Source organism: Rhinolophus sinicus, linkage group LG15 (genome assembly GCF_036562045.2).
Source record: "Rhinolophus sinicus isolate RSC01 linkage group LG15, ASM3656204v1, whole genome shotgun sequence".
Taxonomy (NCBI): Eukaryota; Metazoa; Chordata; class Mammalia; order Chiroptera; family Rhinolophidae; genus Rhinolophus; species Rhinolophus sinicus.
This window is the reverse complement of record NC_133764.1, coordinates 11,028,752-11,045,901: the sequence shown is the minus strand read 5'-3', so window position 1 is coordinate 11,045,901 and position 17,150 is coordinate 11,028,752. Positions and strand designations below refer to the sequence as shown.

Below are 17,150 nucleotides of genomic sequence, written 5' to 3'. Positions count from 1 at the left end.
CCACACTATGCCAGATTTTAGTGGTGGGAGGGATCATGGATGCCCCGCCCCTCTCACTTGGACGGGGCGGAGCAGCGGGTCGTGACGCCATCATAACGCGTCGGAGAAGGGACAAGACGCGGCTTGGAGATGTTGGAATCTGTATTGGCTTCTGGCGGCCTGGTGCTGCTTCGGGGTGAGGGGTCGCAGGCACAGGGACTTCAGAAGTGGGCTCAAGGGAAGGAAGTGGAAAGGAAGGATCATGGGTCACATGGTAGGGGCGGAGGTTGCGACGGGTTCGTGAAAGTGTAAAACTCAGTATTGTCATGCTGTTTATCCGTCTCACTCTCCTCAGACTCCGTGGAATGGGAGGGGCGCAGTCTCTTGAAGGCGCTCATCAAGAAATCTGTACTGTGGTGAGTATTCCGCAGCGTCTCTCCATCCTCCTGGGGAAGGAAGCCTGGGCCCCACCCTTTGACACTCTGCCTCGTATGTGCCTCAGTGGGGAGCAAGTCCACATCCTGGGCTGTGAAGTGAGCGAGGAAGAGTTTCGTGACGGTTTTGACGTCAGTATCAACAGCCAGTAAGTACAAATTAAGAGAGAGTTAACTGGATGTGGGATCTCTATTGCTAAGGAACTTCTCTTACAGTAACAAGTGCAGAACCTGGTATGTACCATGTTTCCCCGAAAGTAAGACCTAGCTGGACCATCAGCTCTAATGTGTCTTTTGGAGCAAAAATTAACGTAAGACCCGGTACTATATTATACTATACCCGGTCTTATATTAAAATAAGACCGAGTCTTAAATTAATTTTTGCTCCAAAAGACACATTAGAGCTGATGGTCCAGCTAGGTCTTATTTTCAGGGCAACACAGTAGTAGCAGCTACTTATTCATTGAATGAATGGGTATGGGTCTTTCAGGAGGCAAGAATTAGTAAGAGGAAGGATAAGGAGTGGTGAGTATCTGGAGAATCCAAAGCAGGGACTGTGGAAATAGAGAGAAATAGAGGGTAATAAAAGGCCCACAATACAGTTTAGCACTAGAGGCTGTACTGGGGAGAAGAGTAAACATGTTCTGCTTTTTGAGTTATTCAGAATCTCATGATACTTAATCCAGACATGGATTCCAAACTTGCATCAACACTTAACTGCAAGCTACTGAGGAACTTGTAACAGTATATGCAAAGTTAGGGAGGTATGGGAATGTATACCTGTTCATGGAAGGTGGAAGAGCTTCCGGAGGTCAGACAGATAAAAAGATATCTGATAGTGACAGGTCTTACAGAGTATAAAAAGGAGTTTAGATGTTATTGTAAAGGCAGTGGAGAGTCATTTGAAAATTCGGGAGGGGAGTGATAACATCATCCCTGTTAGAAAGATTCAGTGACCACAGTGTGGAGAATGGGTTGGCAAGAGGCAGCCTGGAGCTAGGGAGACCAGGTGGCAATGCTATTGCAGTAATCCTGGTTCACTCATGTGGATATGTACTGAGCACCAATTGTGAACCAGATGCTGTGCTGGGCATTGGCGATACATTAGTGAATGAGGTAGACGTGATCCCCGTTCTAAAGAATCTTAGAGAATAATGGTAGGAAGTGACAGAGGCCTGGCTTAAGGGAGTGGCAGTAGGGATGAAGAGTTTAGGACAAATGTAAAAGAACTTTAGCAAGTAGACTTCCAGAACTTATAGACTGATGTGGGGTAGCATCCAGATTGGGAGGTCCTTGAACCCATCTGTGTTGCCTGGTTAAGAAAGACTACTTCCGGCTCGAACCAAGATAGTGCAGTAGGTAAATGTTGTTTACTTTCTCTTACAACCACATCAAAATTACAACTAATGTACAAAACAACCTTTATTGAGAATCGCCTAAAATCAAGCTGAACTGAAGCCTTTCAACTAAAGACATGTAGAAGAAGCCATCTCCAGACTGGTAGGAAGGTCGGAGACAAGGAACGGGCTGGTGCCATACCAGTGTGTGACCATTAAAGATCGGGAGGGCTATTTCAGCTGTGGGAGTCCCCCCATCCCTTAGAGGAGTGAGAGATCCCAGACCAGAGTTCCAGTGCCGGGGAGAGAAGTCCCCATAATTTTTGATTGTGAAAACCAGTGGACATTGTGACTGAGGGACATTGAGACAGTGCAGCTGCACTCCTAGCCACTCCTCTTCTTTTTTTTTTTTTTTTTTAAAGATTTTATTGGGGAAGGAGAACAGGACTTTATTGGGGAACAGTGTGTACTTCCAGGACTTTTTTCCAAGTCAAGTTGTTGTCCTTTCAATCTTAGTTGTGGAGGGTGCTGTTCAGCTTCAAGTTGTTGTCCTTTCAGTCTTAGTTGTGGTGGGCGCAGCTCAGCTCCAGGTCCAGTTGCCATTGCTAGTTGCAGGGGCGCAGCCCACCATCCCTTGTGGGAGTCAAACCGGCAACCTTGTGGTTGAGAGGACGCACTCCAATCAACTGAGCCATCCAGGAGCTCAGCAGCACCTCAGTTCAAGGTGCCGTGTTCAATCTTAGTTGCAGGGGGCGCTGCCCACCATCCCTTGCGGGACTCGAGGAATTGAACTGGCAACCTTGTGGTTGCGAGCCTGAGCTCCAACCAAATGAGCCATCCGGGAAGCAGCTCAGCTCAAGGTGCTGTGTTCAATCTTAGTTGCAGGGGGCGCTGCCCACCATCCCTTGCCGGACTCGAGTTGAACCGGCAACCTTGTGGTTGAGAGCCCACTGGCCCATGTGGGAATCGAACCAGCAGCCTTCGGAGTTAGGAGCATGGAGCTCTAACTGCCTGAGCCACCGGGCCGGCCCCAAGCCACTCCTCTTAAAGGTACCATGTGCGGACTTACCCACCAATGAAATCACTGGCTCCAAGCTCCGGCGCTGGGGCAGCAGCTGGAAAGGCAGCAGGGACATATGATGGGGAATTGAGTTGTCTGGCGTGGGACAGGGACTTGAGAAGTGGCTTTCTCCTGGACGAGAGAGCTGGCAGAGGTCATTGTTTCTGTGCTGAGCCCTCCCCATTCCCTACCTGTGGTCGCAGGTGGCCGCCATATCTGAGTCTGCTGTTCATTTGCTACGCCCAGGTGATTGGAGACCCTGCCCCACCCAACTTTTGGACACACCCAGGCTGCTTTCAGTGGCTTTTTCGTGCAGACTGCCTGCTTTGGCTCAAGCTGCAGACTTCCCTAGGTTTGCGGAACCCAGACAGCAACATCTGCTTGAGTGTGTCCTGTACCTCTGGTTGAGCAGCCCTAAGCTGGCACTAGCAATAGCTGGCCTTGGTTCATGGCTTGGCCTCTCAAGGTGTTTCCAAGTACAGCATGAGCAGAAGCCATCTGTGGATTTCTTTCTGGCTCCCACTAAGTGGCCCTAAGTGGGGTACGGGCTGTGGCTGAAGCAGACCTACAGCAGATCTCCAAGGTGGTCCTGGGGCTGGTGCCCCCAGTGGCCAGCTTCAAAACAAGCTGGAGCATCACCCAGCTGGCTCCAACTGGACACACCTAAGGGGCGAATTGGGCAGACACCAGAGTCCTGCTGAGGAAGATCCTGCTCCATAGGGTCAGCCCCTACACAACAACTCTTCCACTGTAGTCAAAGCCAGTCCTCACAACCAGTGAGCCCAAGGGTCAGTCCCTCCCATTGATGGGCAGTTATCAACCAAGGCTCAACTACAAGAGGAGGGCACACACAACCCACACAAGGGACATACCTGGAGCTTGTGGCCTAGGTGACCAGAAAGACTGCCACTGAACCCCACAGCACACCTACTACATAAGGTCACTCTACTAAGACCAGAAGACCTAGCAGCCCTACCTAATACATAGAAACAAACACATGGAGGCAGCCAAAATGGGGAGACAGATATGTCCCAAATAAAAGAATAGAACAAAGCTCCAGAAAAAGAACTAAGCAAAATGGAGTAAGCAGTCAGATGCAGAGTTCCAAACACTGCTTATAAGAATGCTCAATGATCTCAGGGAGAACTTCAATAGAGAGATAGGAAGCATAAAAATGGAGATGAAAACCATAAAAAAGAACCAGTTAGAAATAAAGGATACAGTAACAGAAATGAAGACTATTATGGGGAATCAACAATAGATTAGATGAAACAGAGGATCCAACCAGAGATGTAGAACATAAGGTAGCAGAAAACACCCAACCAGAACAGTAAAAAGAATCCAAAAAATTGAGAGTTTAAGGGGCCTCCAGGACAATATCAAGCGGATCAACATTCACATTATAGGGGTACCAGAATAATGACAGAAAACTTCCCTAACCTAGTGAAGGAAATAGACATACAAGCCCAGGAAGTACAGCATCCCAAACAAGATAAACCCAGAGAGGCCAACACCAATACACATAATTAAAATGCCAGTGGTTAAATACAAAGAGAGAATCTTAAAAGCAGCAAGAGAAAAACAGTTAGTTAACCTACAGGGGAGCTCCCATAAGACTCAGCTGACTTCTCAACAGAAACTTTGCAGGCAAGAAGGGAGTGACAGGAAATACTCCAAGTGATGAAAAAGCAATGACATATAACCAAGATTGCTCTACCCAGCAAGGCTATCATTTAGAATTGAAGGACAGATAAGGAGCTTCCCAGACAAGAAAGCTGAAGGAGTTCATCACCAAACCAGTATTAAAAGGAGTCTTAGAGGGACTTCTTTAAGATGGGAGTGGGGTTAAGGATGGGCGAAAGGGGAAGGGATTAAGAAGTACAAATTGGTTATTATACAGTAGTCATGGAGATGTAGGGTATAGCACAAGGAATACAGTCAATGATAGTGTAATAACTAGGTATGGGGCCAAATAGGTACTAGATTTATCAGGGTGATAGCTGGGAATGGGGTTGGGGGCAGGGTGAAAAAGGTGAAGGCATTAGGAAATACAAATTGGTAGTTAATACAGTATGGGGCATATAACCAACAATGTTGTAAAGATCATGTAAGGTGCCAGATGGGCACTGGACATATCAGGGGGATCACATCATAGACTGTGTAGATGCCTGACCATGTGCTACACACCTGAAGCTAAAGTAGAATAATATTGAATGTCAACTACAACTAAATATATAGGTATGTATTCTCATGGGATCTGGAATACAACATAGGGAAGATAGTTGATGGTATTGTAACAGCTATATAATATGTCAGAGGGTAGTAGCTGGGATGGGGGGTTATCACTATGAGGGGTTTAAATAACTACTACATTGCTCTGTACACCTAAAACTAATTTTAAAAAATTGAAAAAGAAAGACTACTACCTGGTCTCGGTAGCTCCATGGATAATAACTAGTTTACCTCTGTTGAGCCCTAATTTTGTGTCAGCCATTGTGATAGAGGTGATCCTGTATGTTAAGATGTCATTCACAAGAGAAGCAGGAGATCGAAAGGAGGTGTCTGGGAACAAGTTCTGCCACCATGAAACTATTCCAGGATTTCTACTCCACACCAGTCTCCCTTTCCTGAATTGCTATTTTTTTTTCTGTAGTTAGTACCACATGATTTAATTCTTGACCTTCTCTAAGCTGTTCTGCAGGCTGGAACCATGTCTCATTCTTTCCTTTCTCTTTATCCATCCAGAGAATGATACATTTTAGCCACCACTCAGGAAATATTTGATAGTGATTAACATTTATCAAGTATTTAGTATGTCTGTACTAAATGTCAAGTTGGTATCCCTACTTTACAAATGAAGAAACTGAGTCTTAGAAAGATTAACTAATTTATCACTTAGGTGTCCTTGGGCAACTAACAGAGCCAAGCTTGGAGCTCAGGGCTGTTAGATGGCAAAGTCTGTTTTCTAAATCACTATATTCTACTTCTCCGTAATTAACCTTTCACTGGTATTTAAGATATTAGTGAAAATGGAGAAAACAGAGCCACAAAGATCACAGGATGAATTTCAGGACTGGGAGGATGGGGCAGTATTATGTTGTCTCTTATTTTCTCTTTGCAGACTGGTTTACCATGATCTCTTCAGAGACCCTCTCAACTGGTCAAAGACTGGGGAAGCCCTTCCAGAGGGTGCCCTGGGAGCCTTGAGAGCCATGTACAGAAGGACAGATCCTGGTCCTGTCATCATTGCTCTCGATTCACTTAGCTGGCTGCTGCTTCACCTTCCCTGCACCACACTCTGCCAGACCCTACATACTCTGAGCCAGCAAGACACCTGCTCTGGTGAGACCCCTCCTTCATTACTTCCCCTCATACATTTCCACCTGCCAAGGAACCTACCCCTTTCCTCCACCCTGCTAAAATACATGTCAGGGATCTCCAAGTGGACCGTCTTTCATCTCTTTAACCTTTATACTAGTTCTTGACTTCTGTATAATGCCACCTACCAGTCACTGTTTTCTTTTCCAAGTTCTTTTTCACTCATCCATTTCATTCATTTATTCATTCAACAAACATTAAATATATACAGTGTACAGTGTCAGATACAATTCTAGATAATGGGAAAATAAAGACTAACTACAGTCAGTTCCTTATCTTCCAGGAGCTCAAAGCCCCATAAAGGATACAGACAAGTAAACAAGCATTTACAAGACATTCTGATAAGGGCCATGATGATAAACAACATGCCCAGAATACCTTAAAGGAATGAACTGTCTTGACACGGGGTCAGCCAGGCAAATTGGGCCAGGCCAGCAGCACTTGGACTAGGCCAGAAGTACACTGTGGGTACTGGCATGGGCTTTAGAGTCAGATACCTAGCTTTGTGTTAAGGTACTTGATCTCAGTTTCAGTGGTTAAGGTACAGTGCTTCAATTTCCTTTGTAAAAGTGTGGAATTGCCATTTTTGTAGTTCACCTATGCTCAAATGTCAAATATGAGCAATTTCATATGGTTCAACCTAAAAATGCTGACCTTTGTAAGGATTGAAGTGTTTGGTGCAATGCCTGACACTCTGTAAATGCTCCCAAAAAGGGAGGGAATCAAAGGCACTGACTAGGATCTTGGCAAGCTCCAAAAACTGCAAGTACTTCTATATGGAAGAGATCAAGCAGGGACCTGCTGATGCAAGTTAATTCCATCCTGAAGGCCATCAGTCGCACTCCTGGGGAATGTAGTCAGAGTGCTGCCTTGATCAGATTTACATTGGAATAAGAAAGAAAGCACATTAAAGGTGAGGGCTGAAAGAGGCTCAAAGCAGGGCCGTGAAAGTGGCCAGTCAGTCAGGATTGTGGCAGAGCTGTGATGGAAATGTGGGCCTCTCTTTCCTTTTTTCCTCCTATTCGATCCCAGGTTTCCACCCTGAATGCTTCTTGCTGCCCTTTGTGCCGTTTCTTGTCCCTGTCCAGGTGACAGCTCCCCAGTAAAGCGGGTGTGTGTGCTAGGCCTGCTCCATGAAGAGCTTCACGGCCCAGGCCCCATGGGAGCATTGAGCAGCCTTGCTCAGACTGAGGTGACTCTGAGTGGTACAGCAAGCCAGACCTCGGCTCACATCCTCTATCGGAGGCCACGACAGCGCCCAACACATAAGGTCAGAAGCAGCACGGGAGGACTAGGGGTTCAGGTCAGAAGGGAAGAACAATAAAAAGCTGATGTGATAGAACACTTCTCTGTGCTTTCATCATTTCATTATTTCCTTCATTTAATCTTCACAGCTACCCTGTGAGTTAAATTTATTATCCCCATTTTGCAACCTGGGAAATTTGGATCCTGTCAGCTTAACCGTTGAAAGACAGTGCCTTCCAGTAAATGGAAAAGAAGAAAAGACTGGGAGTGGTTACTAGGGGGGATAAGAAACAAGCCCATATGGAGAGGTTTAAAGGAGGGGTGAAAGGCGGAGAGCAAGAGCTGAAAGCAGCCAGTTAAGTTATATAGCTGATTGGGGGCTGGGGGGGTGTCAGGCCTTTAGTTGTCTCTGGTTTGTTTGGTAAGATGGAAAACTTTCAAATGCTCTTCTTTCTTTTCCCCAGATTCAATGGTTCTCCATCTTGCCTGACTTCAGTGTGGATCTCCAAGGGGGGCCCCCCCTAGAGTCCCAGCCCCACCCAGATCCTGACACACCCCTGGTATCTAAGAGTGCCAGAGCTAGAACAAGGGAGTAGAGTTGGGGGTCTGGCAAAAAGAATAAAAACTGCAGAGGTTAGGGGTGGGTTCAGGGATGGGGGAGAGAAGCAGCATCCTTTGTACTTACAGGTTGATCCCACGACTCATTTGACCTTTAACCTTCGCCTGTCCAAGAAAGAGAAAGAAGCCAAAGATAGCCTGACCCTGCCCTTCCAGTTCAGCTCTGAAAAGTAAGGTTGGGGCCTGTATGCTCAGGTTCCTGAGTAAAGCCCAGCATCTGGGCCTGAGAGGTGGGGTGACAACAGGTTATTGATTAACCTCATAGACTTTATAGGGGCTGAAGTCCATCTCCAGAGCCAAGTCTGGGGAGTGGTTCTCTACCCACCCATACCACAACAATGGCAAAAGGCTTTTGTCTCTTTTCTCTCCATTAGAGCCTTGGGTCCCAGCTCCAGGGTTGTTCCAGAGCAATCTGGGCCTAGGCTGAGGCAGCCCAGACCCTGGGGAAGTGGCCCTGTCTCCGGGCAGTAGTGCTAGAACAGGAAGCTAAATGGGGAGGGCAAAGGCAGGTTAATAAGGGCTTAGTAGAAGCCTGTTCTGTGCCTAGTGTGTGGGTGGATGAAGCAAGACTATGGCAGGATCCTTGCCCTCAAGCTACTAAGAACTTAGAGTATTATTAGGAGAGCAGTATAAGAGTATCTATTTCAGTGCCACGTGGTGTTTCAGTACTAAATGAGTTCAGAGAAAGGGACTTAGACCAAGAAAACGTGGAGGACAGAGGAGTCAGTCACCAGGTAGAACATATCCACATAGGACCCGTTACCCACCCTCACCAGCACCAATTCTCCCCTTCTCTCTCCTCAGACAGCAGGCTCTACTGTGCCCTGGTTCAGGCCAGGCAACCAGCCACATCTTCTATGAACCAGATGCTTATGATGACCCGGACCAAGAGGACCCAGATGATGACCTAGATATTTGACTGGCCATGAGATTTGGCTAGCCTTTAATTGGAGGGGGAGTGTGTAGGCCTTGGGCCCATAACCATCCTTCCATTATTTCCTCTGGTCTTATCCTGTGCCTCCCCCACCTTTGTTCCGTGTGTCTATGGAAGCCCTGTCCTGTGACCCATGAGTCAGGGAGTAGATCCAATCATGACAGAAAGTGGGATGGGGGCAGAGGGGAAGATGGGAGACTAGGAAACCCCTCCTCCAAACCTAATAAAGTCTTTTTTTATTATTATTAAAAAAGAAACTCTGGTAGCCATTTAAACAAGAATTGGGAGTGTAAAGGACTGGAGGAAACCAAACGCCTGAGTCTTAGAATCAATAGTCAAAGTGTTGGGACCTGAATGACAATGAAATGCTGGAACAGGGATAGCCTGGCACACAGTTGGTGCTCATTAAGTGTATATTTAGCTGAAATAGGTATAATTTAGGCTCCCAGCTTCTTGTAGGATCTGGGTAGGGAGAAAGGAGAGGCCCTGAAGGAGAAAAAAAAGCCTGTTTTCCAAAACATACTTTTTATTACTGTACAAAAAGCACACCCACCCCTTTTTGTCTCCCTCACCCAACCCCCCAGGGAACTGTACATGGTGTGCAGGACTGGAGTGACCAAAGGCTTCTGCTCCGCACCCTGCCCACAGGCTGAGCTCTGCCCCGGGGCCCTTCAGATGTTGGGGCACACCCATGGGCTACCAGGCAGGGGCCAAGGGATCTCAGCTCACACATACTCCTTGGCAGAGTTGGGCTTAGGGTAGGAGCGGGGTGCACGGTACCCAGCTTTACTGTCGTTCCCAGGACAGGAGCAAGAGAGTAGTGCACCTCCCAGGAGGGCCAGAGCAGACCCTGCCCAGCCAATGAAAATGGCAGGACCAAACTCATACCTGTGGAGAGAGGGGACTGGGGTCAGAAACCCTGGCCTGCCTCTCCCAGCCCCAGGACCCCTTAGGAGGTAGGGCTCCCATACTCACTTAATGTTCATGGGGACCAAAGGGTTATAAAAGTCTGTGACAATCTTGTGGCCATACCAGGAGCAAGCTATCAAGGCAGCCAGACCTGGAGAGAGAATGAGTATTCAGATATTATGAGCCCCCAAACCAGCACCTTCCCCACCATCACTCCTCCAGGATGGGAGAGAGAAGAGCCCTTGAGCCCATCTTGGACCTGTGACTTACCTGCCACGATGAAAATGATGCCTCCAGTCATGGCTATACGGGCCTTCTTCGCTTTGTCGTCTCCTCCACAGCGTGTACACTTCATGCCTATCGTGGCCACAAACATGGCCAGGAAGCCGAGCACCAGGGATACCACCATTAGAGCTCGAGTGGCCTGAATGGCCGCTGCAGGGAAGGGGCAAGGATGCCGTCATCGCTAGGAGTGCAGACGGCCCTCGGGCCGTTCGAGCCTTCGAACCGCCCACCGTGCCCACGTAACCAATGGCCGCCGGACCCCGCCGCCAGCCTGGGGGCCTCTCGGTGTCTAAGTCCCGGGCGGAAGTAGAGTGGATCCCGTACCCTCCCGAGTCCGCGGCCTTCCAGCTCCGCCCCGCCCTCTCTAGTACCCGCCCGGGGCGCCCAGGTTTCGATGAAACTGCCCCGAGTAGGGGGAAGGGTGAAAGGGGACAGCTAACAGGACCGGAGGCAACGGCCTCTCCGGAGACCTCGCGCGGGCCACAGATTGACGGCCCGCGTCCTAGTTCTGACCCCACTATCGAGGCCATTGGTTTTGTGGCTTGGCTAATCGGCCGATAAGATTAGAGGCCGCCGGCGGCGGCCCAAGTCTGACGGAGCGTACGGCTCCCCCGCCCTCGGCCTGACCCTGCGGCCTCGGCCGTGCGCCACCCTTTGTCGGAGAGAAAAGGGCGGGAGCGGCGGAGGCCGAGGCCTGCCCAGGGGGGTGAGGGAGGGAGGACCCCGGCCCAGGACCCGGCCTATACGAGAGAAGTTGGGGCGGAAGAGGGGCACCAGGACGGTGGAGGGGGGGTGGCGGGTCCACGTGCAGCCGCCGGAACCCCAGTCCGCTCTGGCCGGCACCACGGCCCCATCCCCACGGCTTCCGCTCCCTCCTCTCTCCAGCGACTCTCAGACAACCAAGGGCGTCGGTCAGCGGGGCCTGACCGACACCCCACCCCTTGACCTCGGCCCTGGGCGCGTCCGCCCCGTCGGTCCCGCGGCCTTACCCGGCAGGGCGAGCACCGAGTCGTACATCTTGCAGCTCATCATGCCGGTGCTCTGCGTGACGCAGTCCATCCACAGACCCTTGTACATGGCCTGGGCCGTGATGATGTTGTCGCCCGCGTACGAGCTCATCTGCCACTGCGGGATGGCTGTGCACGCCACCAGGCCCACCCAGCCCATCAGGGCCATGGAAAAGCCCAGCAGCTGCAGGCCCGAATTGGCCATTTCCGCCCTCAGAAAAGACCGGGGGCGCCGGGCGGGCGCCTCTGCAGTAAAACAAACAAACCTTGAGGGGCAACCCCACAAAAGACAAGTTGGAGTTATAAGTCGCCCGAAAAGTCAAAAAAAATTTGATCGAGTGACTGCAAATATCTGATCACCCGAAGTAAACACAAATCGCCCCTCTGGCGGTGCAAAGGTCTCGCAGTAGAGGGAACAGGTTACGACCGGAGAACTGCTGGTCAACAAAGGCGATCTGCGAAGGCCAGGTGTTTCCTTCTGGTGCTCTCCGCGACCCTACCCAAATAAAAGGTGGAGGGGCCGTACAGGCGCGGTCCTGGGTGCTGGAAGTCTCCAAAGTACCCGGGGCTGTCGGCCCGAGGCTGCGGTGTGCGAGGCGGTGCGAGGGAGAGGTTGTGCCAGAAACCTCAGCCGTAAGCCGGCAGGTGCGAGCGGACAGGTGCGGCGCACCTGAGTATATGTAGGGCGTCGGGGGCGCGTCCCCGCGGGTACCCGGAGCGCGAGGGGGGGCGGGACCGGAGGGGCTGCCGAAAGTGACCTGACGTCACCGAAGGGACACTTACCTAGGCCGGAAGTCCCGGCCCCCACCCCTCCTTGCCCAGGTAATGAGGAAGAAACCTGAGCACCAGGGTCACGCCCCTTCACTTGCCGGGCTTTGACCGCAGGTGGGGAGGAGGCGGAAGCTTCTTGGAAGTCCCACGCTCAAAGTCGGCTCCTCTGAACCGGACTTCGCTCGGGCACCAGGATGCCCCTTCCCCACTCCCCAACAGGTGCGCCAGCGACGCTGCGGAGCCAGAATGTAGGGGACGACCCCGGCCAGTCTTTGCTCTGCCTTTCCTCTCCGAAGGGACCCTAGGCTTCTACTCCAGGCGCTCTTTGTCCCGCCCTACTTTTCCCCCACCTTCTGCTCTTTCTTCTTTTTCTTCAGTCTCAGATCCTAGCGGATCCCACCTTCAGGGGCCCTGGCTCCAATCCCTCAGAACTCCCAGAGCCACCTCTCCAGCATGCCCCCGGCCCTGGCCGCTGTCCTTCGCTCTTCTACCCTGCTCTCCAACGGACACCCGGCTTCCATGCATGGGCCCCATCTTCTTGGCCCCGCATTCCAATCCCAGACATGACAATGCCTGGACTCTTTGCACCCCACTTCCCGGTGGCCACTAATCCCTCCCGCATCAAGGGTCATTGTAACAAGGGAAAAACCACCATGACCAGAAGCCAGCTGAGAGTGGGGAGAAGGGTAACACCTCCGTCTGAATTCTTGCCCACACCCCTCATTCCCTCCCTGGAGCCTTTCCAAATTTGTCCTTCACCTTCCCCTCTTCTCCACTCCCCCCATCCATGCTAGCATTTCTCTTTCTTTCATTCTGAGCCACGACCTGCCTATTTGTGTGAGCTCTTCCATCCTCTCCTGTTCTGCCCTCCCCAACATCAGGCTCTAATGTGACCTTTGATTCAGCCCTCAGATTCAGCTCCCAACTCACCCTCAGGTTTCTTCTCTCTTCCCAAACTATTGCCCCATCCTTCCTCTGGATATCTCTTCCCAACATCCCCATTCACTCATTCCTCCCTCATCTTTTATCATGTCCCCCTTCCTGCCTTTTCCACTTCCTATTTCACTCCCCTTTCTTTTAGTCAACCTTTGTACCCTATCCCCAGCCCTCTTGGAGTCCAGCACCACCAATTAGCCTTTCTTTGCATCTCCCTGCCCAGATGCCTCCCAATCTTACTCCTCTCACTCCTCACAACTCTCAGACTCGCACACCTTTATTACTTTGTCTCTCTTATTTCTCTCTGTTTCTTTTACCTCATCTCTCTTGCATTTCCCATCATTGTTCCTCCCTCTCAAATATTTCTCTGTAGATCTTTCCCTCTTTTAGTTAAGATACATATTAAAGAGCCCCTCATACCAAGCTAATTAGCCTGCTTTTCTATAAAATGCAGACTTTAATGTCTTTTATTCATTTTTATTTTTCTACTTTCTGATTAATGGTATTTCTTAAAGGTATTTTCCAGCTCTAAAAATTCCATGTTTCTCATTACTTAAGTATATCTAATTTTTCTCCAAGCTCACTGCCACTGCCTCAAGCCAAGCCACCAACACCTCTTGCCTGGACACGGCAACTACCTCCAAACCAATCCCCCAGCTTCCCTGCTTGTCCTTCTAATATTCTGTCTCTGATAACTGACTTTTTTTAAAACAAACTTAGATCTTGTCACTTCCTATGAAAATCCTTAATATGTTCCAATGGCACTCTTTTGCTTCCTTTGCTCCACTAGATTTGGCAAATGCCATACCATGGGTTACTGTACTCTGGACTTCAGCCACACCGGCGTTCTCTGTTTCTGAAACGAACTACATTACTTCCCACCAAAGTGCCTTTGCACACTCTGTTTTCTATGCCTGGATGCTCTCCTCCATTTACCCCCTGTCCACCTTCCTCCACCCAGCTGACTCATCCTTCAGCTATCAGCTCAACTATCACTTCTCTTAGAAAGCCTGGCCTGACTACCCCTCCCCAGACTGACTGAGTCAGATCACCTGCTGACTGCTCTCACCGCTACTTGTACTTTACTTTCAAAACCCTTATCATAGTTTGAAACTGTTTACTTTGTGTGGTTATTTATTCAATATCAGTCTCCCACTGTCCTATAAGTTCCAAGAGGGCAGAAATGTGTCTGGGTTTTAATCACAAATAAATATTTGATGAATGAATGAATGAATTTGCAAATTAACAATGTTTTCATCTACTTGTTCAACAAATATTTTCTGAGTGCCTATATAATGTAGTAGTTTGTCACTGGGGATACAGCTGTAAATAAGACAGATAAAGACACGAGACTCATGTAACAGAGTCTAGAAAGAGGAAGCAGATAATAAAGACAAATGAAATGGTGCATGTTTTGAAAGCAATAAAACGGTAATGTGATGAGGTTGGGCCCATTTTAGAGTGAGGTCAGAGAGACCTTTCTAGGAAGCTACTGTTAAATAATGAAAGAACAATGTTATAGCCAGAGGAAACAGCAAGTGCTAAGACCCTGTGTCAATTGTTCCTTTGAAACTTGTAGTATTAATTTAAAGCAGGATCTCTTAACCTCACACTATTGAATTTGGGGCCAGATAATTCTTTCGTATGGGTGATGGTCCTGTGCAGTATAGGATATTTAGCATCCTTGACTTTTACTGATTAGCTACCAGTAGAACCCTCCCTAGAACCCTCTCCTGAGCCTCAGTGTGACAATCAAAAAAAAAAGTTGAGTGCAAGAAGCAAGCAGATGGATGGTTGGAGAAGGGACTTAAGGTATCTGCATAAGAGTGTTTTATGTGTTAAATCGTGGATATAAATTGGATAAGGAGAGTAAACATAAAAAAATGTTGGTGGATAGTGAAAAACTGATAAAATAAGGTCAATGGTTTAGAGGTCTCCATGAAATGAAAGGAATACATGAGTAAATGAGCTAGAAGGTTAGGAGGTGATCATCAGAGGTGGGAGGCTTGAGTTCAATACATTGGAAGAAACTGTTTTTCGAAATGACAAAGCCTAGGGATGGGCTGAAGAGAAACATCATTGAAGATGAGATTGAGGGCTGAGACGCTACAATTAGATGGAGTACCCTGATGGGTTTTGAAGTTGACAACCTTGATGATAGGCACATAGGTGTAAAGAGGAAGGGGATGAGCCAGGTGCTAATGTTATCAGTGAATGTGGGCTGGATGTTATCAGTGAATGAGTAGGCGGGAAGACCCTAGCAACAAGTTGAGGTGGTGAGTGATACACTTCTAGACATGAACTGCAAAGGAACAGAGAATTTTGAAGTATGAAGGAAAATAATGATCTAGAAGCAGCAATACAATTGGGGAGCAATATTCCCAGCTCCAGACTCTGAGGCATAAGAAATGAGAGCTGGGGGTGGCCAGTTAGCTCAGTTGGTTAGAGTGTGGTGCTAATAACAACTAAGATTGCCGGTTCGATCCCCACATGGGCCACTGTGAGCTGCGCCCTCCACAACTAGATTGAAACAATTACATGATTTGGAGCTGATGGGTCCTGGAAAAACACACTTAAATAAATAAAAAGAAAAAAGAAAGAAATGGGATTTTTTTTAAAAAGAAAAAAAAAAAAATGAGACCTGCAGTAATCCTCTGTTATGTGGGCTGCCAGGGAAGTATGTCCTCCAAGACAGCCAGGTTTCAGTAAAGTCTAGGAAGAAAACATTCAGAGAAGAGTCTGTGCCTTTAAGGATGATGACAGACATTGAGTCCAAAGGTCATAGGGGAAGAATTTGAAAGATCAAATCTGGGTGGAAGATTGGATCAGATTAGGGGATATACACCATAGAATGGAGATGACAGGTGATATGATGATGTAATCAACTTGGTATGGGAACCCAACCAACTTGTTTGTTTCTATGGGAAAGTGTGATAAATAAATAAATGAACTTTGGAAGCTTGCAATATTATTTTAATTGTGAAATATTACTCAAAAACTATTATTATACTGATCACTGGTTATTATTTTACTGGTCAGACCAAAACATTACAGCCTCAAAGCAGATAAAATATCCCAAGTTCTAATTCCACCTCATTTAGAAATTTATTCTTGGGCCTCACTTGTCTCATCTGTAAAATACGAGTGATAATATTTTGCCTGCTTAGGAAACAGGAGGCCAGATGATCACCTGTGGTTCAGCCTCGAGTGCATATTTGAGATACAGATCTGGAGAAGGAGTGAGAAGGCAACCAGCTCATTTTATGAGGCTAGGGTAATCTTACCTCTGAAAACAGTTAAAGATAATATGAGAAAAATATTACAGGCCAATTTCATCTATAAATATGTATACATACAAAAATCCTTAGTAGAATATTACTTAACCAAAAGTAAAAGTGTATTTAAAGAGTACTACATCACAAACAAGGAATTTATCCCAGGGATGCAAGTGTTTCGATATTAGAAAATTCATCTATGTAATTTCCCACATTAATAGACTAAAAAAAAAAATTATATGGTTACCTCAATCAGTAATTTTAAAAAGCATTTGATAAAGTTAAACACCTACTTATGATAAGAACTTTTAGCAAACAAAGATTAGAAAAGAAATTCTTATATTTAATGAAAAAATTTTAGACTCATCTCTTTTATGATGGGGAAAAGTACAAAGATGTTCACTGTTACCCCTTTTGCTTGGCAAAGTCCTGGAGGTCATGATCGATACTACAAGGAAGTATAAGAAATAAGTAGTGCAAAGATTGAAGGGATAACGTACGCGTAAACTGATTTGCCGATGATATAATCATCTATTTGGAAAAGCGAACAGAATCAACAAAGACACTATTAGAACCTGCAAGGATGTTCAGCAAGGTTGCTGTATACAAGATCAACCCACAAAAAAAAAGAAAAGAAAGAAAAAAGTTCACTCGTATATGACTATGTCAGTAATAACTAGAAAATGTAATAAAAAACATCATTCAATATTCATCAGTGACAAAAATGATAAAGCATCTAGGAATTAACTAAGTATTCATAATACCTCAATGGAAAAAATTTTTAATTCTAATAAAGGATATAGAAGATGACCTGAATAAATAAATAGGCCATGCTCTTAAATGGGATGACTTAACATTACAAGGACATCAGTTGTGCCCAGAAGATTTTATAATTTTAAATATTATCAATAAAAATGCATTTTTAAAAGATCTTGATAAGTTTACCCCCAAATTTGTATGGGGCAGTAAAAGAACACAAATG

The 17,150-nt window shown here is 47.3% G+C and overlaps 2 protein-coding genes across 4 annotated transcripts; one reads left to right on the top strand and one right to left on the bottom strand.

The window, feature by feature from the left end:
• The first annotated feature begins 51 nt into the window (after nt 1-51).
• ELP5 (elongator acetyltransferase complex subunit 5) lies at nt 52-9,242 on the top strand. Of its 3 annotated transcripts, XM_019745128.2 has the most exons (8): nt 53-175; nt 335-395; nt 482-562; nt 5,932-6,152; nt 7,277-7,458; nt 7,898-7,993; nt 8,121-8,221; nt 8,856-9,242. In XM_019745128.2, exons 1-8 carry the CDS (start codon nt 130-132, stop codon nt 8,968-8,970), a joined length of 903 nt encoding a protein of 300 aa, XP_019600687.2. In that variant the 5' UTR covers nt 53-129; the 3' UTR covers nt 8,971-9,242. The 3 variants fall into 3 exon arrangements, with proteins under 3 accessions (XP_019600685.2, XP_074176718.1, XP_019600687.2); XM_019745126.2 differs by lacking the exon at nt 7,898-7,993 and having other exon boundaries at nt 52-175; XM_074320617.1 differs by lacking the exon at nt 8,121-8,221 and having other exon boundaries at nt 52-175.
• A 247-nt stretch (nt 9,243-9,489) lies between these two features.
• On the bottom strand, nt 9,490-12,710 carry CLDN7 (claudin 7). The gene is made up of 4 exons (XM_019745131.2): nt 11,169-12,710; nt 10,165-10,329; nt 9,961-10,045; nt 9,490-9,873 (listed from the first exon to the last, which is right to left on the bottom strand). The coding sequence occupies exons 1-4, from the start codon at nt 11,389-11,391 to the stop codon at nt 9,711-9,713; spliced, it is 636 nt and encodes a 211-aa protein (XP_019600690.1). The 5' UTR covers nt 11,392-12,710; the 3' UTR covers nt 9,490-9,710.
• Nucleotides 12,711-17,150: the final 4,440 nt, after the last annotated feature.

What these genes read in the sequence shown, in the direction of transcription:
- CLDN7 (XM_019745131.2), bottom strand. Translation starts at nt 11,391, where the DNA reads ATGGCCAATTCGGGCCTGCAGCTGCTGGGCTTTTCCATGGCCCTGATG. An exon ending in CATCATTTTCATCGTGGCAG is followed by an intron (nt 10,046 to 10,164) that starts GTAAGTCACAGG and finishes TTCTCTCTCCAG; the next exon opens with GTCTGGCTGCCTTGATAGCT. An exon ending in TTGGTCCCCATGAACATTAA is followed by an intron (nt 9,874 to 9,960) that starts GTGAGTATGGGA and finishes CTCTCTCCACAG; the next exon opens with GTATGAGTTTGGTCCTGCCA.
- ELP5 (XM_019745128.2), top strand. Translation starts at nt 130, where the DNA reads ATGTTGGAATCTGTATTGGCTTCTGGCGGCCTGGTGCTGCTTCGGG. An exon ending in ATCAAGAAATCTGTACTGTG is followed by an intron (nt 396 to 481) that starts GTGAGTATTCCG and finishes TATGTGCCTCAG; the next exon opens with TGGGGAGCAAGTCCACATCC. An exon ending in CAGATCCTGACACACCCCTG is followed by an intron (nt 7,994 to 8,120) that starts GTATCTAAGAGT and finishes TTGTACTTACAG; the next exon opens with GTTGATCCCACGACTCATTT.